The sequence below is a fragment of the Apodemus sylvaticus genome, chromosome 22 (assembly GCF_947179515.1).
Source record: "Apodemus sylvaticus chromosome 22, mApoSyl1.1, whole genome shotgun sequence".
NCBI lineage: Eukaryota > Metazoa > Chordata > Mammalia > Rodentia > Muridae > Apodemus > Apodemus sylvaticus.
In genome coordinates, this window is record NC_067493.1 from 13,663,345 (window position 1) to 13,688,272 (window position 24,928).

Genomic DNA, 24,928 nt, shown 5'->3' on the forward strand with positions numbered 1-24,928 from the left:
TGTGATTGACCTGTTTGTCTCAGAAATGCAGTCTACAGGTAGACAAGAGTAGATTGTAACACTTAGGAAATGAACTATATAATTTAAGATGAATAAAGAGATTATTTTTATTAAAATCCAAACATAAATAAAAATTGAACAATCAAAGCAACGATATGAAAGAAAGTAATCAAACAAAAGGAGATACTTTAAAGAAATAAAAACAGGTTAGGTGGGAACCACTGTTGATTACAAATCAGAAGATAATTTTCCTATATATCCACCTCAGGCAGAGGGAAAAAACATTCTGGTTCACCTAATTGTACAACAGAATGTAGAAATAGGTGCCCAGAAGCTGAAACATTGGCACCCACGTCTGCAGACACATCTGCAGCCATATCTGCAGACACAACTGCAGACACATCTGCAGACACATCTGTGGCCATATCTGCAGACCCATCTGCAGATACATCTATAGGTGACTGTGTATCAGGTGATGTGGGCAGAGCTGGATCTGAACTTGGAAGCTGCACTGGACCAGCTTCTGGCTCAAATGGTTCCAGAGGTGTTGTTTCCAAGAGCGCAGTGTCCTCTCGGGGTGGCAGGTCTCCCTGTGGCTCTGCCTCAGAAGCTGGCCTCACAGCCAGACTCTCTTTCATCACTGAGGCATCCTGCACTGGGGGCTCTGCTGGTGTTGTTGCACAAGCTAAGGGGAGAAGGAGAAGGGATTTCAATGAAGACCTAGGATGGGGTGAGTTTCCAAGATGGCATTGATGGTCATACAAGACCTTTTCATGCCAGAGTATCCCCTGTCCTCTACTCACAGTGGGACCTCTTACCTGACTGTTGTGCAGCCCTGGCTTCAGGTCAAAGCTCTGGAGAATTCCCTGGTGGAACCCATCACAAAAACTCCATCCTACCTTGCCAGGCAACCCACCCCAGGCCTCCTCACCTTTCTCAAGCTTTAGCTTTTTGGCCTCCTCCTCCTCCAGAACTGAGAGCAGCTCCGTGGCTCGGGCATGTACTTCTTCGGAAGGCACATTGAGCTTCACGTAGGTCATTAATCGCCTGACGACGGCCATGTCTGGGTCCTTACTAAAACTATCAGGAAATTTCTCAAACCAGCGGGATAGAAAACTGAATATGTCGCTGCGGGGAAGAGGAGGATGGAGGGAAGTGGAGTCAGAAGCCTGGCCTTGCTTCACCAGTGGAGCCGTGGCCCCCAACAGATGAGGCAGTAACTGCTACCCTGCCTACTCATAGGAATAGTGGTCAGGAGTGAGAGGTTATGTGGAGAGGGCTCCAGACACATTGTGTCTCTTGGATGAAAGATGGCACTGGGCTTTAATGGTGATGGATTCAAACAGGGCCCTTCAAATTCCATCCTTGCCTCTGCTCCTCAGAACCATGGAGTCCATTGGAGACCTCCATTTTTATCCACCAACAGGTGACCTCTCAAGTACCATCCCTCTAGTGGTGATCCCCAAAGCAGGGCACCTTTCAAGCCTTTAGCCCTCAGCACTAACCCCAACCACCCCATGGTACACAAAGGCCCTTACCACCCTCCTCCACACACACACCACAGATGGGCCCTTACCTCCCTTTTCTCTCCACATCACCGACCACATCCCACTGCACAGATTGTCTCTTACCTCAATTTCACCTGAAACCCACTCACCTCTTTGTTTGCTGGTCCTCCAGTGAGTCAGGCTGGAAGGATGCATACCTGTGGCATTATATCAGGGTGTCAAACTTAAGGCCTTGTTTCCCTGACTACTAATACATCTACAGGGAGCTACTTGAATCTGAAGAATCTAGAAAGGGAGTGGGGATCCTGGGAGCTCTCTGCCCTGCTCTGACTTCCATGCTGAGGTCCTGTGTCATGAGATGTTCAGTCAATGTGTGGAAGCCTCACTGCTCCCTACTAGGGCTCTTGCTCGGTTCCAGGCTTCTTGGGTGGTCCTTTATCTCTCTGGTTCCATTAATCCCATATAGGTCTGATAGGGCCTAGAACCTTTTATACAAATGGGAAAACAGCTCTACCCAAGGTACAAGTAAGGTAAGTGTTTGACACTCCCTGGGGACACTGAAAGACACAAACCAGAGAACCCCAACCCCACATGTGGCCATGTCACTTTGCAGGCACAGATTCAGGACCAACACTGCCAGGGTACAATAAACCTTGTTCTGAGGGAGCACAGAGGCCTGAAGAAGAGCACATCCATCCTAAACCCATGTTGCCTGTAGCCACTCACATTGTCATTATCAGGTCCAGCACCTCCCAGGTGGTAACATACTTGTGGTAAACAGTAAGAAAAATGCTGATCGAGAGGTGGTCATTGTACCGAACTGCAGTTGGTAAATACTCTACCATTTGTTCAATATATTCTGTGGTTGTGTAGTTGAACCTGGGGGGCTTGGGCAGAGAGCCTGTCTTCTTTTTATTCTGAGGACAGACCTAGGAAGGCAAAGGTGTTTAAATGTACAAACTCTGAGAGACATCAGCAATCCATTACTGTACCCTGAAGAGTGAGCATAAAAGAATGTTCCTTAGTATCTCACAGGAACACACACCCAGTCAGGGACCTCAGAGAATCAGGGGGACCAACTAGAAAGTTCCCTGCCAAAGGCTTTTGCCTGTTACCTCGGGATCCCTGTGGGTTACTCGCCAGCAGTGTGTCAAAGGGCGTATCCAACGTCTCCAAATGTGGCCAAAGCGACCACTCTTGGCTTTTTTGTGGTCAGCGCCACTTGAACGCCAGAAACAAGAGAACATCCTTCTGTCTCAAGCACCTCCAGACAAATAAGTCAGGTAAGGCTACTGTTGGCCTCTGGTTACCTGGTAACCTGCATTCTGAGTTCCATCTGGACCGTTAAGTAAGTGAGGTCACTTCCTGAGGTCCTTCAGTGTGAACCCCTCATCATAGGCTTTCTCTAGTGGTTACCAGTACTGCAAACTGCTGTCCTTTTGTTTCTATGTGTACAATTTGACACAGTGGTGTCCATAAGCTCATATCGCTACACTGTCCTGGGAAGCCTGGCATCAGGGTGACCCTCAGTTTTGAGAAGGCAGGTAGAAGTTGCCAAACCATCCCCTCTGTACCACAAGTATCCCCAAAAAAGCATTTTGTTCCTAGGGTCTTCTCACCATCCTGACATGTTCCCTGAAAATGGGCTTCCTAGTATGTCATCATGTGTATATAATCACCAATGCCCTATACCTTGGAAACATCCTAATAGTGTTACAAGAGGTAAAGGCACACATGAGCACTTGTACCCATCCACATACACATGTGCACACAAAAGGATATGCACACATACACACACACACACACACACACACACACACACTCATGCACAAGCCCAGGGACACACCGATCTTCCACTTACCTATGCCCAGGAACATGTCAGTGTAGAACAGGCCATCCTAGGTGGGCATAATAATCATTTGGTGGAGGTTAGTGATGGGGTAACAAACTTTAGCAAAGTGTATGTTTTCATTTTTTTAATGTGGCTTTGTCTTAAGGGAGTGGCCAGGGCTCCTATCTTTTTCTATGTGTCTTAGAGTTTTTTCCCCTTGGGCTTCCACAGGCAACAGAGTGCTTCTTCTTTGTTCCCAGACAATAACTGACAAGGTTCTGGTTTTCAGGGTGTCCCACATGCACTGCACAAAACAACATTCCCTACCCTGAGGAAAAACAATGCACTAACACGAAGACTTTGGAAGACCTTCCATATCCTAAATCTTTGATGAGTACTTTAAAATATATTCATAGGTCAGTCTCAGATGGTTGAAGGGAAATGAAAAAAGTAATCCTTCTGTGCAAAAACAGACAATGAAGGAAGGAAAAAGAGAGGAGTTTGTGGTTCCTAGATTTTATAGGAATATCAAAAATTCTTATTGGTATACACAGCATGAAACTCTCTTTGGAGGTAAAGGGATCAATGGAATCCAATGGGGACAGAAGGATGTATGGTTCTGAGCTGCCTGGTGGGTTCAAGGAATTGAACCCAGGTCCTCTGCCCTAGCAGCCAGTGCCCTTAACAGTTGAGCCATCTCTCAGGATCATTTTTAGTGATTTACTAGTCAGAGTACTCCATGGTACAAATCACAATAGTGTCCACTGCCACCCAGCAGAAAGTTTCCAGCTGGGTTATTGGATATAACATGGTAATGAGTGTCATTAATTTTGGTCTCCTTAATTAAATTATTATATCAAAACCATCATACATTACCAATGTGAGGTGATGACCATCCTATTCTTGAGAGCTCATTGCGGATTGATAGAATTGATCCCAGGATACAGGTGGGCTTCCCACCAGATGAGCTCTCAAGGGTCCAAAGTCTACATGAGTTTGGCCTGCCAAGGGGTTCTATATTGTCTGCCAGCTGGGAGAGCAGTGGTCTGGCTTCCCCACAGCATGGTGGTGGAGACCCACTAGAAGGCCTCTCTGAGCCTGGCCTTAGAAGCCAGTCATGCTGTGGGGCAGTAAAAAAAAAAACCAACAGCTTCAAGGGGGGAAGCACAGTACTCCTGGTCATAGGCAGTAGAAAGTTCTAGAACAAATGATTTGTACAGCCTACTCCGGTTATACTAATAGAGCCTGACTTACTTTGGAGAACATATGTTTTTTATGCTTAACTAAGGCTTGATAAATTGTGCACACAGGAAATTGTACAAATTCTCTCCCATTAGCAATGTGAGGAGGGATAAATATCTTTTTTGGGGGGTCATTAATTTTTTTATTCTATATACTTTTTAATTACATTTCAAATGGTTTCCCCTTTTCTAGCCCCCCACTCCCCGAAAGTCCCATAAGCCCCCTTCTCTCACCCTGTCCTCCCACCCACCCCTTCCAACTTCCCCGTTCTGGTTTTGCCGAATACTGCTTCACTGAGTCTTTCCAGAACAAGGGGCCACTCCTCCGTTCTTCTTGTACCTCATTTGATGTGTAGATTATGTTTTGGGTATTCCAGTTTTCTAGGTTAATATCCACTTATTATTGAGTGCATACCATGATTCACCTTTTGAGTCTGGGTTACCTCACTTAGTATGATGTTCTCTAGCTCCATCCATTTGCCTAAGAATTTCATGAATTCATTGTTTCTAATGGCTGAATAGTACTCCATTGTGTAGATATACCACATTTTTTGCATGCACTCTTCTGTTGAAGGATACCTGCGTTCTTTCCAGCATCTGGCAATATCTTTAACAAGAGGTTAATTGACAAAAATGGACTGAGTGCCTGTCTCTTCCCAAGAATAGAATGCTGCATCTGTGGCCACTAGAGGGCGGTGGTTTTCCATGAAAGCACAAGGAGGACCTCCCTGACTTGTGTGCTAGCAACTTAGTGGCATTTCAGATAGGGATGGGGCTTGGGGTGGCCACTGCAGTGAGCTCAACAGAACAGGATTGGGGCAGGGGCTTCATTCCTGTCTTGGATGGCCTTGATAGGCAGTGAAGATGAAATCAGATAATGTACCTTTCAGGTTATCTTATTTTCTGCAGAGCAAGGGGCCCTCCTGCTGTGAAAGTTGCCAATCCCATCTCCTGCAGAAGCATGAGCCTAAGCAGGACTGACAGTTCCTTTTCTGCTGCAGAGGGTGAAGAGGATAATTAATGGAAGTTCTCCAGAGGCATATTTCCAGACAGATTCAGCTTTACCTAGGAATGCTGGGGCATGTCCCGTGTTCAAGGCCATGGAAGCCCCTTATATATTCTGGGTGGGTCTGGTTGACAGCTCCTTTCCAATCTGTGTTCATATAAAGTCCATGTTAACTTACACATGGTGGGGCTGAGACACCAGCTCCATCTTGTCTGGCTCCTTCTGTTTTCCCAGGGGAGCCACAGGAGAATGGCTGAGCATCCCAGGGAAACTGTTGCGGCTTCTCTGATCCAGGATGCCACCAGCCACCAGCCATAAATGCTTGTTTCCTGACACCCCAGCTCCTCAAATATCTGCTCCTGTCCCCCTGACATCCACCAGAGGGCATATAGACAGGGAAGCCTCCAGGGTTTTTAGGGTCAGAGTCTGTGCCCTGACAGCCCTATGAACCTAGAGTGTGGCAAACCATTTTCCATGGTTTGACAAAAGTGAGGAACAGAAAGAGCCTAGTTATGGTATTGAGCAACTTTCCCCCAGTGCTCAGGAGGCAGAGGCAGGTGGATGCCTGTGAATTGTACATAATGAGTTCCAGCAGAGTCAAGCTATATAATGGACTCTCTCAAGATCAAAAAACAAAGAAAAAACAAAAAGTAGCAAGGAAAGGAGATGTGATTCTAGTCAGCACACTGGAAAGAGGAACAAATAATGTGCTACAAGGTCACCACACCCCAACTTAGGGTCCTCTCATGAGGGTTCCTTTGAAATACAGAGCAAGAAGTCTACAACACTAGGGACAAGTGACCAGAACTCTGGGAGGCTTTTGTGGGAGTCAGGTTTCTCCTCCTGCCAGTACCAGGCCCCATGTCTGCAGTAAACTCCCCAAGGGATTCCAAATGTTTCTGGTGTGCCTGCTTTGGTTTTCCAGTATCTCAAGGGAGGGGTGCAGTGTCTCTTTGGAGTGTCTTCACTTTTCCAAGTCAGTTATGTTTCCCCAGTCTTCCTTTGTACAGGTCAGACTTGAGTGATGATGCCCATATCCAAAACTAACAACATAAATGTAATAGAAGTAGGAACCTGGATTAGTGTAAAATTAATTATTTTTCAATTAAATCTAAGTAATAAATTAATCTGTCAGTAGTATTTCTTTTATTTGGTTGTCCCCAACCACCACACAAAAAAGTAAGATTTATTAAAATAGACTTGAGTCAAATATTGATCAAATATCACTTCATTCTAACCCTTCAAGCTCCTCAGGGTTCCTCACAGTCACCATCTCCACATTACTTGCATTTTTTATCCTCTCTTGATCCAAGTCTTCTCTCCCGATGCTTTTTGTACCTCTCCTCATGGTTCCACTCTTTCACTTCCTGTCTCTATAGCTACCTGTCCTAGAATAGGAAATCCTACCATCTCTCCTCTAAAGCTCTGGATTGGCTCATTGGCCTTTATTGACGAGGCCGAGAATGAATGAGGAGCAATGAGCATCTAAGAATAAACAACAGATCTATGTCAGGATTGAACCCAGATAGTGGGATAGAAAAACCAGCATTAGAAATAACACAAGAGTAAATCTTACACAGGGTACAAAAACAATATACCTACAGATTAGAGCACATTCACGGTGTTCCCAGCCAACCATATACCAGAATCTTTGCTCTATACTCTTTTGTTTTTAGCTGCTGTTGAAACAACTAGTACTATTGTCTCCATTTTGTTTTTGACTTGGGGACAAATGGACCCCTGAAGCACATGCAGGCTTCAAAATCTTAGTCTCCTCTGCCCTGGCATCTCGAGTTCGAGTCACAGGTGTGCTGGTTAGTTTCTTGTCAACTTGATATGGCATCTGGGAAGTTAGATTTGACAGTCATGGGGAAGAGGCTTGAAGATCAGCCAAGGAAATATCTCCATTGGGGTGGCTTTCAGGCAAGGGTGTGCTTCCTTTTCTTGACTAATGATTGACATGGGGGGGGCCTCAGCTCACTGTAGGAGGTGCTACTCCCAGGCACATGGCTTTGGGTTGCAAAAGAAATCAAGCTTAGAGGCCAAGTGGAGCAAGCAAATAAGCAGTGCTCCCTGTGGCCTCTGCTTCAGCTCCTGCCTCTAGGTTCCCGCACTGAGTTCCTGCCCTAGGATCCCTTAGTGGTGGTCTGTGACAAGGAAATGGAAGTCAAATAAATCCATTCCTCCCCAAGTCGTTGTTGGTCAGTGTTTTATCACAACTATAGAAACCTAAGAATTGTGACAGGCAAAGGTTGCATTGCCCAGCAAGATTCCATCGTGTTTGGTCTTCCCTTGTTCTTGAGTAATAGTCTCTGGACACTTCACAGATTAATGGTCTTGTTTTATCTTGTCTGTCTGTCACCACTGAGAAGAGATCTCTTCCATCTGTTCTGATCTCCCACTGGGAAAGAAAGTGCCATGTGTCAAGGATCCAGGACCCATAAAACCCCACATTAAAGGACATGATTTGAAAGTTTGCAAGAAAACAAATGACAGTTGTAGCATTTATTTACTTTCATTTAATTTTTGTGGGTGTTTTACTGCCCATGTGAATGCAGTTCCTGTAGAGGCCAGAAGAGGGCATGGGATCCCCTGAACTAGATTACATCAGGTTGTGAGCCTTCATGAGGGCACTGTGAACTTAACCTGGTTCCTTGGAAGAGCAGCCAGTGCTCCAGATCCCTGAGCCATCTCTCCATCCTCTAAGCTCAAACACTTAGAGAGAACTTCAGATGCCCTCCTTAGGTGTCCAGTACCTTTCAATTAGTTACACACACACACACACACACACACATACACGCCACTACCACCAGTACCACCAGTACCACCACCACCACCAGAAAAAAAAACACTTATGGAATTTTCAGTAAATTTTGGAGATGCATTTCTTAACCAAATAACATATTTTGAGTCTAGGGGAGTCCTACATGGGTGGCTGAAATTGTAAACTTTTCCTACAGGGAGATGCAGGGACCATTCTTGAGGTTATTGGGGTAAATGAGAGAAAGAGAGAAAGAGAGAGGGAGAGGGAGAGGGAGAGGGAGAGGGAGAGGGAGAGGGAGAGGGAGAGGGAGAGAGAGAGAGAGAGAGAGAGAGAGAGAGATGCTCCTGATCCAACTGTAGCCTCCTTGTAAGGGTCATTTGAAACACAGTAAATTTATTCTTGGATTCTACAGTCTACTACTTGGAAAGGAACAAATAAAGTTGAGTTTTTCTAAATCAAACATGAATCTGGATCAAGGTGTTTTTGTAAACTGAGACTGTGAACTCTCCTTCAATGTGCAGTAGAATTTTAATATACCTAAGCTTGAGTTTTTCTCATTGCATTAGAATTTTTGTTATTGTCTGGGCCTACTGTTCAGAGGCATAGAGGCATTTCCTAATCCCAGGATTCTTACAAGCTACGTTTTTAGCTTGAAAAGATGTGTTGAGGTTGGCTGGGGAAATAGCTCAGTGGTTAAGGTCATCTACTGCTCTTCCAGAGGAGCTGAGTTCTTCCCCAGAGCCTATGTCAGCTGGCTCACAAGCACCTGAAACTCCAGCTCCAGGGGATTGGGTGCCCACTTCTGGCCTCTGTGGGCACTGCACTCTTGTGCACATACCCACACAGACCTCACAAATACACATAATTAAAAATCTTTGAAAAAAAAGTTGTTGAATATTATTGCTTTCTTCTTCAAGGAAAATCACCCCCAAATTACCTAAATCATTAATTTTTCATTTAATTGTATTCATTTCTTGTTATTTTCCCAATTCTTGGTTCCTTGTTATTTATTCTTCTTTTGAACATTTCCTGGCATCAAGTCATCAAAATGGGAACTGTCTTAGTCAGGATGTCTATTACTGCACAAACATCATGATCAAGAATCGAGAATCCTCCCTTGTGGAGGAAAGGGTTTATTTAGCTTAGACTTCCACCTTGCTATTTATCACCAAAAGAAGTCAGGACTGGAACTCAAGCAGGTCAGGAAGCAGGAGTTGATGCAGAGGCCATAGAGGGATGTTACTGGCTTGCTTCCCCTGGCTTGCTCAGCTTGCTTTCTTATATAACCCAAGAGCACCAGCCCAGCGATGGCAACACCCACAAAGGGCCCTCCCCCTTGATCACTAATGGAGAAAATGCCTTACAGCTGGATCTCATGGAGGCACTTTCCCAACTGAAGTTCCTTTCTCTGTGATAACTCCAGATTGTGTCAAGTTGACACACAAAACCACTCAGTACAGGATCCATCACTCACTAACAGAATACTTCGTGGGTAGAGAGAAGTGTGAGTTGCCAGTGTTGTGGTGAACAATGGCTCTTTGAGGGTGGCCCATTACCACCACCACCACCATCACCACCTCATGGGTACATACTCCAGTGAAACTACAGACTGACCCCAGACTTATTGCTTAAAACTCAGAGAGTGAGGCCCTGTGATCCATGGTTAGCACCCCATGTGTTTCTGGTTTACAGGTTCAATCCCAGTATCACATGAGTTTGCTGGTGACATTAACATCTCTGTTCCATAGGGACCCTCTGGAGTCATTCTGCCACATTGGTGCCAAACAGCCCTTGGAGATGAATGTGGTCTTGGTTTGTAGGTTCTGCTCACACTGGTTACTGTTTGCAGGATGTTACATCAACCTCAATTGAACTCCAGCTGCCACAAGTTCTGAGCCACTGTCACCTGATGCCTGATGTCCCTTAGATGGAATGCAATTCAGCAATGAGAGCCATTGGCACTGCAGAGCCTGGTCTTTCTGTGAGTGCCTGGACATTCTAGTTGGACTTCATCCAGGCATCTTCTGTCCATCCACACCTGCCTTCTCTAGTCCTGAGATGGCATACATGTGAATGCATGCACATGCCTGGGTGTGGATACATAGATTCATAGTGATTTCCAGCGGGGTCACCTTGGCAACCTGTGTTAGGAGAATGCTGGTGCTATTTTACAGGGAGTCCCAGAAGATCTAGATCTGTATCATCTCGCCAAACTTTACACCAACCTCACAGCCCTGTGACCTACAGTCCGGAAAGAGCACTAAGCAGCAGAAGTGAGCTTTTGCTGAGGCAAAACTTTTCTGGACTCTACAGCCAGCTGGCGTGAACCTGATGCCTCAGCTGGTGTTTTCAGTAAGCCTCTTATCTGACTCCAGCTGTGCCTCAAAGCTTTGCAACCTGCTAAAGGTTATCAAAAAATACATAAAGCTAAACTGGTTTTGATCTTTTGAAAACATTAATTACTTGTTCTTTTTAAAATAATGGGCTTTTAAATTTTTGCTAGCATACTGATTAGATTTTTTTCTAATTTTTTTCTGATTTTTTCTTTTACACTTTATTAAATTTCTATACAATATATTTTGATTATATTTTTCCCCTCCTCCAGTTCCTCCCTGATTTTCCCTGACTTCCTATCCACCAAATGTCCCTGAAGTGTAGTTGCTATCCCCAGTGGTACCATATTAGAGAAAACTGACTTTTCCTTTCCCAGAGGGCATTTATTGCAAACTGCTTCTCTGTGAGGAGTGGGAGTTTGTGTTTACTCCCCCTCACAGTGCTGGGGTCTTATCTAGATTAAATCCACAGAGGTCTTGTTCATGCTATCACAGTCTCTGTGGGTTCGTGTGAACTACTGATGTACATAGAATCCGGCATTCCATAGAATGTTGTTGTTTTTTTCAATCTACTAGTCAAACTGTAGAAAATGGAAGGTTCCGTCAGCACCACCATGTCTTCATTGATTTGCTCTCAGATTTCCAACTCCTGAGTGTATCTGATCTTCATGAATAGTGAGTAAATCCACTATTCATGTCTGGGCAGAGAATAGATAATATGTTTGCCATTAAAACTGGATGTCCACAAGATAATGGTAAACTCTTTAGCACAACATGCACTTGAGCGTCTGTATAAAGGCCTCTTACAGTTGGAGATTCCAGGCAAAGCCAGGCCACATTCTTACTAGAGACTTAGTAAGAAAAAAACCTGCTGTTTGGGCAGGAAAGGTGGCTCAGTCAATAAGAGCAGCTGCTTCTTTTCCAGAGGACCAGAGTTCAGTTCTCAGAAACTACTTTAGATGTCTCTAAATTGCTTGTAACTCTATCCAGGGGATCTTGCCCTCCCCAACATGCACATAACATATACTCACAAGGGAATAAACAAACAAACAAATAAATAAATGGATAATTTTTAAAAAGAAACTAAATGATGTTTAACCCTTGTGGTCTGTGATATTTCCTCATGGCAGCCAAAGAAGATTATAACCATCTTTTGTCCCTTAATAAAAAAGTGATGTGGATGGAATTTATATAGACTGCCATTATAGAATCCAAAGAACCATAAATTCAGTTTGTAATATATCCAAGACTCAGATAAAATCCATACTGAAGTTATGTTTGGATAAGAATCAATGGTTGATAGACATGCAGCTCAAGTAACAAGCAGTAAGAGATGAGTCCCCAGTGTAGAAACTTTAAAATGAGAGCTCCTTTTCTCATTTTACTTGAGCTAACCCATATTTTGCCATCAGCTCGGAGCCTGGCTTCTACAGGCAATTGACAAGAAAGAACAGAACTCACTTGCAGAGACTGAGGGCTAAGAGTACTTGGGCTCGATGAAAATTATAAAAGAGTCTCTGCTAATGTGAAGAGAAGGCATTTATAGTGGCATAGAAATCCCAGGGCGTATCTAACAGGAAGCAGAAAAGTGTTATGGGAAGCCATTTTGTCAGCTGGCTCCAGGTGATGGAGTCCATTTTGGTTGCATTGTTGGGGATCTAGTGGGACCATCAGTCCTTGTGCAGATAACCCAGGCCCAGGGAACTAACAGTGATCAGGAAACGAGTTTGAGAGATTCTCAGACAGGTGACCAGCCCCTGGGTGGCTTTGATCTTGCCTTTCTTTGGAGCATTTTCTTTACACTGATAGGAAAGGGCACATTTGTCATCCGACGTTTCTGGATGGGCGCCCACCAAGCTTATGATTAGCATGTTTACATTCCCAATGCTTCATAACTTCAATTCAGTATTTTTATGAATTATGTAAGAACTTCATTGTAATGCAAAACTTGTTTTTTAATTGTCCTAAAAATGGGTCCAGCCACAGTGTGCTGCCCAAGTGGTCATTTCTTCTGAAAGAGCATGAGTAGTTCAGGATGATTTCTTTTTTATAGTCTTAATTCAAAGTTATTATCTTAGTACTGTGGGCATGCTCCATGAGGTCTGCATGTATGCTGATAATGGAATAAAACCCTCTTATTACAACCCAATGTTAAAGTATGTCTTAGCACACAGCTCAGCTAGCTAGGGTTCTGTAGGCCAAATACTCCACAGGACCACTCCCAGAGAGTCTCCAACTGCTCAAGTTTGCTACTTCTCATCTCTATAAACTTTTCAGGAACTCAGAATCAATTTTCAAGATAATTGTTGAGACAGAGAACCACAAATTTGTTGTAGAGAGAATATCTTGTTTATTGTATCAATTAAGAAGCCTAAGACCTATGGCCTATGGCCTAGGCAGGAAATAGGAGATGACACATCTGGGAAGAGGAAGAATTCTGGAATACAGCCAGGCAGTAGATCTGGCTGGGAAGATGTGAGAAGACATACAAATGGTATCAGAGCATAGGTAACCAACAGCATGGCAGACTGTAAGTTAAAATAAATGTGTTACCTTAGTTATGATCTAGTTAGAGAAGTGTCTAGCTATATGATCAAGGTATTTGTAAATCTATTTTGAGTGCAAGTCTTATTTCTGGGAGCATGGCACTGGGAGGAAAAGCCAGGCCTTAACTCTGCAGTTTGTTATCTTAATCTTTACAACCCAAATTATCACTGAAAACAATCTTGTTCAGTCAACAGTGCTCTTGGTGGTACATTGTTCCCCAAATACAGCACAAGGTGGCGCTGTTGCATGTATGCTTAAGTAGCCCCTACCCTGGCTACCTAGGCCTTTTGTAGCTTTGATGTCAAAGTGTTAAGCCTGTACCCAAAACACCAAGGCATGAGGTTAAATATATATATTAGTGCTTATAATGCCATTATTCTGCCAGATAGGAATAAGTAAGCTAAGGAGGAGAAGGGAGAAAACACATGCCTGTTTCTTATGGGGGAAACTCTGGAGAAGCCATGTTTAAGAATAGGAGCACAAGAAAGTACTAGAGGAAGGAAGAGGATGCTAGGGGACCATTTCCGTATCTGCAGACAAGATTCAGTCCTGAAGTTAGGCATCAGCTAAGCTCTTTTCTGGGTTTGACTGTTCTTCAAGGAGTAGATCTCCAGGCTCTGGGGTAATGCCTGAAGTCTCTGTGAGGTTGTTGGGAACACAGGTGCTCCTCCAGCTGCTCGGAGGACAGAGGACAGGAGAGAATTGCTGCAGCCGTGTCTAGTGTGAGGCCAGGTGCAGAAATCACTGTCAGGCGCTGGACCAGTCTCATCTCCCTGCCCAGTGCAAAGCAGGCACGAATTCCACAGCTTGAAAGCAAGAAGGTGGGCTCCCCTAAAAATGCACACCAACACCTCACCCAGAAGCTTTTCTCACTCAGAAAATGCAGGGATGCAAGTGAGCTATACATTTATAAGCAGACATCCCTGCCCAGGCCTAAGAACTGCTACAGAGGTACCACTAAATTAAAATCCAGCAGCTATAGCATGTCCAACACAAAAGCCTGTGGAAAAATAAGAAGAAATGATCTCAGATTCGCAAAAGATTCTCCTCTGGGCTGTGAGTCATTGTTCTGTACCCAAGGGCTTCATTTCTACAGATGTAGCCAACAGCAGATTGAAAAGACTTGAAAAACAGAAACTGTATGTCTGTACTGAGCATGTCCAGACTAGCCCCTGGTCCTTATTCACTAAATAATTGAGTTTATATTTTATTCTGTGGGAGCTGGGAAATGATATGGATAAGAATACTTGCTGTACTAGCACAAAGACCTGAGTTCAGATCCCCAAGACCCATGAAAAAACAAGGAATAGTAATGCAATCTGTAATCAGCTTGCTGGGAGAACAGAGATAGAAGGATTCCATATACTTACTAGACAGACAGACTAGGCTAGTAATGACAAAGTCCAGATTCGTTGAGAGACCCTGTCTTAGGAGTGAGAGAGGAATCCCTCCAGTGTTGGCCTTTGACTTCCACAAGCACACATGTGGGCAATCACACCCATCCCTACACACACTTGTGCGCACACCTGCACATGAACACACACATACACACATTCATACTCTACATGCACCCCTACCCATGCACACCACACAAGCACATGTCCCTATACAGACACACACACACAGACACATACATTTGCACATGAACACACACATACACACATTCATATTCTACACATATGCATACAACACACATGTGCTTGCCTGCACATGTATAAGCAATCTGGAGGTGAATCAAAGTGTTCAGCAATGTGTTTATGATCTATGCAAGCATACCTTATACAAGGAACTAGGACATCTAAACAATTTCACAGCTGCAGAAGCCTGGAAGCAGTCATTCAGGGTTGCAAGAATTATAGCCACGATCCCTTAAGCAAGCAGTTCTGTGTATTTACAGCCAAACACTTTCTAAATTTTTTGAAAACCATCAAGTTGGGAAGTCTCCAGCCATCACTGCTACAAACAACAGAACTTTCTAAGAATAGAGTTAAAAATATTCAGCCTGATTCAATCCGGTGTGGATTCCACAGCAATCCTGGGCCCAAATAGACATAAAGATAGATGGGCAATGAGACAGGTAGATTGATAGATGGTAGATGGGTAGATGGGATTGATAGAATGACAGATGATAAAGAGAAAAAAATTGTCTCATGTGACAATGTGATCTGACTTCCAAATCAGAACTTGTCTATGCTAGCCATGGAGAATTCAGCAACAATGTAATACCATAATAATTTAATTCAGATCATTCATGCCCCCAAAGTCTCATCTCAGAAAAGCAGATAATTGAAGCAGCATTTGTTTACTCTAGTTTATATTATCAGGTTAATTAATTCCACTTTCCCTTCCCTTTCGCTAATGCAATGTGACCTCAATGTTCTATTCTGAGTAAATTGCTTAGGAGACTTGGCTCCCACATGCAGTTCTTGCAAATACGGTCTAAAACAAATACACTCATTGCAAACCCCCATCACGAGATGAGGTTTAATTAATTGATTCTCCAAAAAGGTAAAGATGAATGCTTCCAACTAATGGATTGCACACACCAAAGTTAGTATTTAGTTCAATATTAAAATAAGTCCATGTTTTAGTTTGCTTTCCATTGCTGTGATTAGCCATGCTGACCAAACACAACTTGGAAAAGGTCTATTTCATCTTACAGCTTAGAGTCCATCACCCAGGGAAGCCAGAGCAGGAGATTAAGCAGGAACCTGGAGGCAGGAATCAAAGTAGGGAATGTTGCTTGCTGGCTTGGTCCCCAGGGCTTGTTCAGTCTATGATCTTATACATGACAGAACCACCTGTCCTGGGGTAGCAGTGCTCAGTAGACTGGGCCTTCCTACATCAATCAACAACCAAGAAAATGTCTCACAGACTACCTGAAGGCCAATGTGCTGAAGGCAATTCCTCAGTTGAGGTTTTCTCTTCCCAAGTGGGCCATTAGAGCCAGCGTGAACACCACAGTCAGTGTCAGAGATTAACTGCTACCCCCAAATCTCTCCATTAGATCTTTCAAACCACCCCTCCAAATGAGGCCCAGTCACACATATTAATTACAAATTTTCATAATTTTTTGCTACTCAAACAAATGTGCTATACAAAATTACCTCTAAGATGCTGTTTTGCAATCGCATTTCCTGGTTCCGCGTGGACATGTGCTTTCTTTTCATAATTGTTTAACAATGCATCTGGCCCCTCCCTTTGGAGACTCAATCATGATGCTTTTCCTAGTGCTACTTTCAAGTTTTGATGAATAATACTACCCTCTGTCTTCTGGAGGCTCCAGAGGAGAATGAGAAGGAATGTCTATCACAGACATTCTTTTGTGCTTTATAATTTTTCTCTCTGAAGGAAAGCCAGAAATGTTGCTAACTATTTGCGATCTCGAAAATGCTCAGAACGAGCACACAGTTTTTCCTTTAAAAATTCTTTTTAGATTTATTTTTATGTGTACAAGTGTTTTTGCCTGCCTGTATCTGCATGCAGTGCCTGGGGATGCCAGAAGGGGGCATCAGATCCCCTGAAACTGAAGTTACAGGTGGTTGCAAGTCTCCATATGGGTGCTGGAAATTGATCCCAGGCAAGAACGGGCAGTGTTCTTAATCTCCTAGCCATCTCTCCAGCCTCTAATATAGCTGTGCTTCATTGTACATCTGAACTTCTAGCTGCAACGGTTTTGGACACTGGGCTGCCTCCTGAGCTTATAAGCTTACAGTATGGTAGCATTCTTGATATCTCTGTGGCCAGACTGAAATTAGTCAGTGGAGCTTGCTATGTAGATCAGGCTGGCCTTGAACTCACAGAAATCTACCTCTGCCTCCTGGGTGCCAGGAATAAAGGTATGTCCCACCATGCCCAGCTAGTGCTATTGTTATAGAAGGGAGCCCAGAGGACTCTCACCCTTTTTCTATTTATAGCAAGAAGATGGTATCCCTGAATCAGTGGGTGGCATCTTGACCTTGGACTTCCAGGTTTTAAAATGGTTAGAAAGAAAAGTATGTTGAAGTCATGTAATCTGTGGTGGAGCTTTTGCTGTAGCAGTCCAAGTGGGCACCTGAAAAGCAATCTGGGAATTGTGTAGTGCTGCTTAGATTACGGAGTCGTGACATGCTGGTTGTCCAACAGAATGTCTGCCAACTGGGATCCACCTCAAGGGGGTGGGAAAGCAACCAACTGAAACATGAATAAAAGACTATTTGAATTTCCATGTAAGTATGTATAAGCACATGTCCTACTTTGCAGTCTGTTGCTATGATAAAACATTGGGCAACACAATTTAAATGAATAATAGCCCTCCCAAACTTTCCATGCCAATCTTTAAAACCTATAAGCATGTTACCTCTCCTAACAAGAGAAACAGTGCAGGTATGAGTAAATGAAAGCTCTTGAGATTGGGAAATTATTAGGGAAAAATTGGAATCAAGCAGTCATTTGTGAGAATCAATACATATTTTCCTGTGTGCAGTTTTGTCGCAGATGTGAATTCATTTTGCCACCGCTACAGTCAAGTAACAAGAATAATCCTCTCAACACAAGGCTTCAATATGTTATTGTCCCTCCCCCTATCCTCAGCCTCCAGCAACCATTAATCTGTGTTCCATCCATATAATTTTGCCATTTGAAGTTCATAATATAAATGGAATCATTTGGTATATAACCTTTAAGACTTTTTCTTCCTCCTTGGCACACTTCTATTGGGACCCATCCCAGTTTTTGCATGCATTATTTTCCTGCCAAATGAAATAAATAGAGCTATCCTGGGTACACAGAGGCTCAACTGGGCCGTCTGCTCAGACTCTCCCAAGGCTTGAACCAACCTTTTGTAGGCTTTCCTGATGAAACTACTTCCAAGCTCACTGGAACCTTTGGCAAAGTCAGCATTCTAGCAGTGGCACAAGAGTCCCTCTCCACCCCTGGTAGTGGTCACCAGGAAGCCAATCCTAGCAGTGAAAGACTGCCTGTACCATCATTATGCTAAAGGCAGCCCACCCCCACAGCAGTAAATACACTCCCTTCATACTTGGGAACCTTCTGGCATTTCCTATCCCAAATATCTCCAACTCCAGCAAGAAAAAAAGTCAGTCCCACTGGATTCCTCTAACTCATATGAGATCATTTCCTCATTTTAAGATCCATTCCCCTTTCTGATGTTAGAAAGAACCTTTCACTGTATAATGTAACACGGTCATGGGTTCCAAGAACTGCAGAGTTTATATATTTTAGAATGCCTACTGCATTGTGTGTATCAACACACATTACCTGTAGTCTTCCTTTTATTGACTAGTAATGTCCCATGGTGTGGGTGTTACATGATTTGTTTAACCCTTCAGTCACTGAAAGATGTTTGAAATTTTTCTAGCTTGGAGATGCTATGAATACTATCAGTATTTTCATCTGTGAGTTGATGGGTATATTGCATCTTTTTGTTGCTGTTGTTCTATCTCCAGGGTAAATGTGCAGGAGTGATACTGCATGTTTGGCATGTGCATGCTCACTTTTATGAGATAGTGATGAGCAGTTTTCTAAACTGGCGGTGCCATTTCCACGGTAACCAGTGGTGTCGAAGTGATTGCTCCTCTCCTTGCAGGCCACTTTAACTATCTGGCTCCTGACATTGAGGTATCCCATTGCAGATTTAATTTACAGTTGTCTAATGGCCTACAATGGCGGCACAGCTATCTTCTCATCTTCTGTTCAGTCATTTTCCCTGGCGGAAGTCCTGTTTTCATCTTCTGACACTTTTTAAATTTATTTTTATTAGACATATAGACATTACTTGTCTGCATGTATACATGTGTGCCACATGCGTGCCTGGTGCCTTCAGAGGCCAGATCTTACTTAAAAAAATAAATAAATAAAAAGCCATCCTGTGACAGACTAAGAAATCCTATTTCAAAGTCATTTTTTTTCCTGGAGCAATCGTATGCAAACCCTAAAATAAAGGACCCGAGAAGAGAAGAGACACCAGCTTTGTGGCATGAACCTGGTTTGTTTGATGGTTTCAGTGAAGGGCCCTCCCTGCAGTTCAGAAGGTCTTGTGTCAACTACCTCAGTGACAGTGGAACTGCGGGTTTTCAAGGTTGTTTCTCCATGTCCATCAAACGGGACTCCAGGATGAACACTGTGACTGCATTCTGCCTGGCCAGTTGCTGGCTCCTCTTTTGCATCTATTTGTATTTCCTTTTCAGAGTTTCCAGGTACCCCATGCTCACTGCCCACTCAGTGTAGTCTCCAATCTCATCCATCTCTGACCATGTTCATTGTGGACTTCAGGAGCAGTTCATTGTCTCAGGAAACACTCACAAAGGGAGACATAGGGTGCAGGACTTCAATGGCTGTGACTTCCTCACCTTCCTCTTTCTTCCTTTTAATGAAAATCTTGTATAAACATAATACCTAAGTATTTATCTACTTATGAGTTTTGATTGTTTGGTTTTTTGAGGTAGGGTTTCATGCAGCCCAGGCTGAACTCCAACTCACTAAAAAAGATGACCTTGTATTCTCTGCTATTTTTGAGATTTTTTATCTATGTGTCACATCTATTATCCCTCCTTCCAACTCCTCCCAACCTCTCCAACACATCTTTTTCTCTCTCTCTGCTTCATGTCCCTCTATTTTTTAAATAACCTACTAAGTCCAACTGGTGCTGCCTATATGTACCTGTGTCTGTGTGTGTGTGTGTGTGTGTGTGTGTGAAGATGTGCCTACTGGTCCAACAGCAGCAAGACTGTTGTTGGTGGGGAACTAACCCTCTCTCCATTTTATTTGAGGTTTGCTTCATAGGAAGGAATTCATGCCTGATATTGTAAATGTATTCAAAATCCATGGCTAGGAATTCCATAGGCCCTGGGGGGAAAACTACTGCTGTTGTTTTGTTAAGCAGTCATGTTATCAAACTCCCTCTTAAATATTTATATCCATAGATGTGTGGGTCTGTGCTGTTTCCAACCTTGGCCTTACTATAGTGTGCCACCGTTAACAGAGACATAACAGTACTGTCAGTGATCAGCCATATATGTCCCACTCAACCTCCCACCCCTACCCAGGCCTCAGGGAACATTCTAGAAGAGCGGGAGAGAGAATGCAGGATCTAGAGGATGAGAGGAGACATACGAATGGCTGTTGCTGTCCTCTGTACAGTATAGTTATTCTACAAATATGGACAGGGCAACTGTAGTCACCCTCACATCTTTAAATGCATCTTTCTCCAGCACCATTTCTTCCAGGGGCCTGGGTCACACATGATAAGCCATGCAGAATGCTGCACCCTAGAGACAAAGGAGAACTCTGCAGGCTTTGCTGGTGACAAGGCTATTTGAGTTCTTAGGCAGATAGTGTCTGAACCTCTCAAGGACAATATGAGTGACTGTCACCTCTCTGCTCCTTGTGGCTAAAGAAACATTCCAAAATGTGCTGAGTCCAGAATGGCCAAGTAAGGGACTGTATGACATGATTTCCCACCCCTGGAACAGAGCTAGCAGGGTGTGGTCATCCATGAGTGCCCATGACTGCTGTGGGTCAGTTATTATATATTATTTGTATAATAATGTGCTTATTCCTATGTTGCTCCAAGGAATGCCCTCCTTGTTAACTTTAGTGACTCCATGATAATTAGGAGCAGCAGGAGTCTAGGAGTCAAGGCTATATCTATGTCTTTATCAAAATGTTAACACTGGGACCATCTCGACAACCCTTAAGACTGTGGAAAAGAACTCTAAAAACATGAGTTTGAAAATATATTATTTCTCAACTATGTAAAAATATAAGTATGTAATATGAATTGTATAAGGAGCTTCACAGATCTAAAGGAACAGAGGCAGCTGCACTGTGAACCAGCTTGTCAGAAGATACAAAGACAGGCAGATACAAATGCAGGAATATTCCTGAGTTCGAGGTAAACCTGGAACAAAGCAAATTTAGGTCCAGTTGTGGTCAGAATAGTGATTCTAGAGGGGCCTCATACAGCTAGTCTGTTTGTGCTTTGAGTCAAGCCTTGGACCTTAGTCTAAGGCTAAGGTCATGGAATGCTGATTCATGGGATGATCAAGCTGGAAAGTGGAATAAATAACTGAATTGACATGTAAATTAAAAACCGGGCTTTGGTAGGCATGAGATGTGCTAGCAGAAAGTGATAGTACTTCTTTTTTAGAATGTTTCCTAGGGAGAACTGAGCAGTCTGGAGAACTCTGGAGATCGAACAAAGCTCTTTGGTAATTTCATTCTAGCAGGATTTCTGATTTGGTTCAGAAAATCCAGGAAGGCAAACACAGCCCTTTTAGAATTTTTTTCTAACAGGATTTCTGACCTTGGTCATGAAAGAGTCAGCTCAGGAACTTTGGAAAGGTCATGGAACAATTGCCCCTCCCAGAAGGGAGAGGCTAAATTACATCCCTCAGACCACAGGGAGGTCCCTGCAGCTAGGGGAGGCCCAGAGTTATTCCAAGACCATTGGTCACCTACCTCCCCAAGGACCAATTAGTTTAAAGTTAACACTTCTGCCAATCACATTGTGCCTAATGGCAGCTGCCCTGAGGACTGTGTAAAGGTCCGATGTGTGGGCTGTGTGTGGTAGTTCTCTCCCCATGTGCAGAGCGACCCCAGCATGCTGGATTAAATAAAAATACTCTTGCTTTTTGCACTGATTCCCGCCTCCACGTTGTTCACTCAAGGGTCTCCGGTAAGTTAAGGCTCTTCAGAGTCTTACAGTCAGAAATCCCAAGTACTACTTAGAGAGCAAACATGGTACTTTTAAAATGTTTCTAGCAGGTATCCCGAGAAGGCTGTTCTAAAGAGCAAACACAGTTCTGGCTTCCTGATTTTGATCAGAAAACCTGAGAGTTATTTTTAGAATTTTTCTAACAGGATTTCTGACTTGGTTGGAAAATCCAATAACTTTTTTATAGCAGCTTTCTGACTTTGGTCAGAAAACCCATGAGCTATGCAGAGAGCTTGTAGAACTTTTACTAGCAGACAGAGCTGTCTCAACCAGAGAGTTTTTACAATAGCAGAAAAGGCTGTCTAGAGCAGGTCACACAGAAAACAGTCTGGAAAGCCATCTCAGCAGAACGAGGCCTGCCATCTTGTAACCCATGATGTGACTTCAAGTCAGGAACCCCTCTCTCCAAGCTGAAGCTGGTTCTTGATACAAATGATACTGTCTTGGAGCATAGCTAAATATACAGCTGGTGGGCTAGAGGGGTGATGTCTCCTTCCCTGCTTAAGGCATGGGAAAGAAAAGTTAACTAATCCTTGTACAAAACCCATTCTTTCTTGGAAAATCTCTAGAAGCTTTTGTCTTTAATAATTCAACAAGAAAGACCAATGTCAACTTAAAAAAATAATTGATGTACTGTTAACTTTCAAACTTCAAGAATTTAAATTCAAGCAGAGAAGTGAGGGCATTCTTTTCTTTTCCTTTTTTTTTTTTTTAACAGTATGACAAAATTCTGAAGCTCTACTCTCTTGCAGCTTTCTTTGGTAACTTCTCTGATGTTGGCTCAAATTTATCATTAAGCTGACTTTTACCCCAAATGGTACTTCATGAATAATTCATACATATAAACTTCATGAAAAAAAATTAGTGCTATTACTGACTTGAATGCTGAGATATTTGTCATCTTAACATTGATTTTTGAGGGTTTTCTTAATTTGATAACAGAAAGTAAAGGTGACAAGGACTGGAAGGGTAGCAAGCCCCACCTTCCTGTACTTAAGCTCCTTACTCCAGTATTCTCAGACAGAGAAAAAAGCAGTTGAGGAAAGAAACTGAGGCACCCAAGGGTGAAGGACTCCCCTCAAATAAAGATAAAGCCAAATGAAAGAGGTACTTTGGCATTAAACAAGATAAATGCTAAATAAATATTCCTAAACCAAAGGAACATGGTATTTTTAAATGGACAGAAAATATGAATACTAGTAAATTTTTAGCAGTTAGGAACAAGAGTAAATCTAAGTCACCATGATTGCTTGCAGAATTCATGCTTTTCAAAACAACGTCACCCAGCCCTGTATGGGATAGTCATATCTCACCTGTCTTCCCAAGGCTCAGGGAATCATTGTAGAAGGAAGGCAAAGTCAGAAAGAATGTAAGAGCTGGTGACTACAGTGAAGGAGTGTTGTTCTCACACAGTAGGGCAGCTTCACGTAAGAGCTCACATGACAGCATGCACAAGACCTGTACCAGCATAAGCCAGACAAAATCTGAAGAATGGAGGGAGGAGGTAGTTTCTCTGTCTGAGAAGCTACTGGCTGCTGTGGGAGGGAGCATCGGTTTCCTTCAGGAATGCAGGGCAGAGATTACCCATGCTCTAGGAAATGGTCCTACACCCACATGCCTACAGTCAGCAATTTTTAAGGTTGAGAGAAAAGGCACGGATCATCCCTGTCTTCAGCACACAATTGTGCATTATGCAAAACTGGAGACCCTGCAAATACTCGCTCATTGCAATGCTTTCGTTTTGTGGCTCATTTGACCACCCAGGGTCAGACTAGACAGTGGACTTTCACAGCAGTTTACCTACTGAGAACTTTGAGAGACTTCGAGGCTTAGTGTGTATTACCCAGAAAGTTTTCTATTATGTGATGAAAGGTCACAGAATTATCAAAATGTACTTCCTGTTATGCACCTCCTAATTTTGCATGTGTGTGTGTGTGTGTGTGTGTGTGTGTGTGTGTGTGTGAGAGAGAGAGAGAGAGAGAGAGAGAGAGAGGCATGAGGGTGGGAGAATAAAGACATGCATCACCACTCCCAGCTATGCTCTCATTTGTAAGTAACATTTGTATTAATTCTTTGAGAATGTCATACACTGTCTTTGATCATACTCATGACCCTCACCTCAACTCCTACCAGTTCAACCTCTAACAAACTTCATCCCCTCTCCCTCCCCTTCCTCTCTCCCTCTCTTTAAAACCCACCAACTCTAATTTGTGTTGCCCAATTATTTTTGGGGGGATATGGACTTCCCTGGAGTGTGAGCAATGTATGCTGTTAAAGAAATATGACATTCCCTCTCCCATAACTATCAATTGCTAGGAGCTCCTTGGCTGGGAGTGGGACTCTTTGCTTATTTCCCACCCCATGCTGGGATTTTTGCCTGCTCGGGTCTATTGCATGCTGTCACAATTACTCTAAGTAAATCTGTCCTCTTGCATCATCTGGAAAACACTTTCCTTGAAGCCATTGCACTCTTTCTGAGCTTTGGGGAGAGGGGGATATCACTGAGATGTCACATGTAGGTCTGAGCACCATGCAGCCTCTTATTCTGTAATGAAGACCAGCTGTGGGTCACTGCGTTACTGTGATCCCAGATTAGAGCTGACAGACAGACGCACTAATCTATGGACTCAAGAGATATTCCTGTGCTCATCTAAAAAGAATGTAAGATCACGATGCTGAGATGTCTTTTCAGGGATCTGCAAAGCACACTCTTCAAGCTTTTACCAAACCAGACCTAAATGGGTCATGTGACCACCAGTACTTTGTTTCATGATGAGAGAAGTATACATATATTTTTTTTTTCTGTACAGTGAATATGGGTTCATTTTCAGAGGAGAGACTGAAGAGTTTCTTTCTTAAAATTTGAGCTTTTAAACACTACAGTAAAAGCCTCACCTTAGGAAAGAGACAATGAAGTTGGCAAAATTCACACAAAAAGAGACCATTTAGATATGGTCTCAACTGCTTACTCCCAGACCTGGC

The 24,928-nt window shown here is 43.3% G+C and overlaps 1 protein-coding gene across 1 annotated transcript; it reads right to left on the reverse strand.

Annotated features, from left to right (window-relative positions):
* Positions 1–251: 251 nt before the first annotated feature.
* LOC127673307 (uncharacterized) lies at positions 252–2,755 on the reverse strand. The gene is made up of 5 exons (XM_052168885.1): positions 2,624–2,755; positions 2,235–2,437; positions 1,658–1,705; positions 932–1,128; positions 252–685 (listed from the first exon to the last, which is right to left on the reverse strand). Exons 1-5 carry the CDS (start codon positions 2,753–2,755, stop codon positions 252–254), a joined length of 1,014 nt encoding a protein of 337 aa, XP_052024845.1.
* Positions 2,756–24,928: the final 22,173 nt, after the last annotated feature.

Excerpts from the sequence above, each read along its gene's own strand:
- LOC127673307 (XM_052168885.1), bottom strand. The coding sequence starts at position 2,755 with ATGTTCTCTTGTTTCTGGCGTTCAAGTGGCGCTGACCACAAAAAAGCC. Across the intron at positions 2,438-2,623 it reads TAACCCACAGGGATCCCGAG|GTCTGTCCTCAGAATAAAAA; the intron begins GTAACAGGCAAA and ends TTGCCTTCCTAG. Across the intron at positions 1,129-1,657 it reads GAGGACCAGCAAACAAAGAG|CGACATATTCAGTTTTCTAT; the intron begins GTGAGTGGGTTT and ends TCTTCCCCGCAG.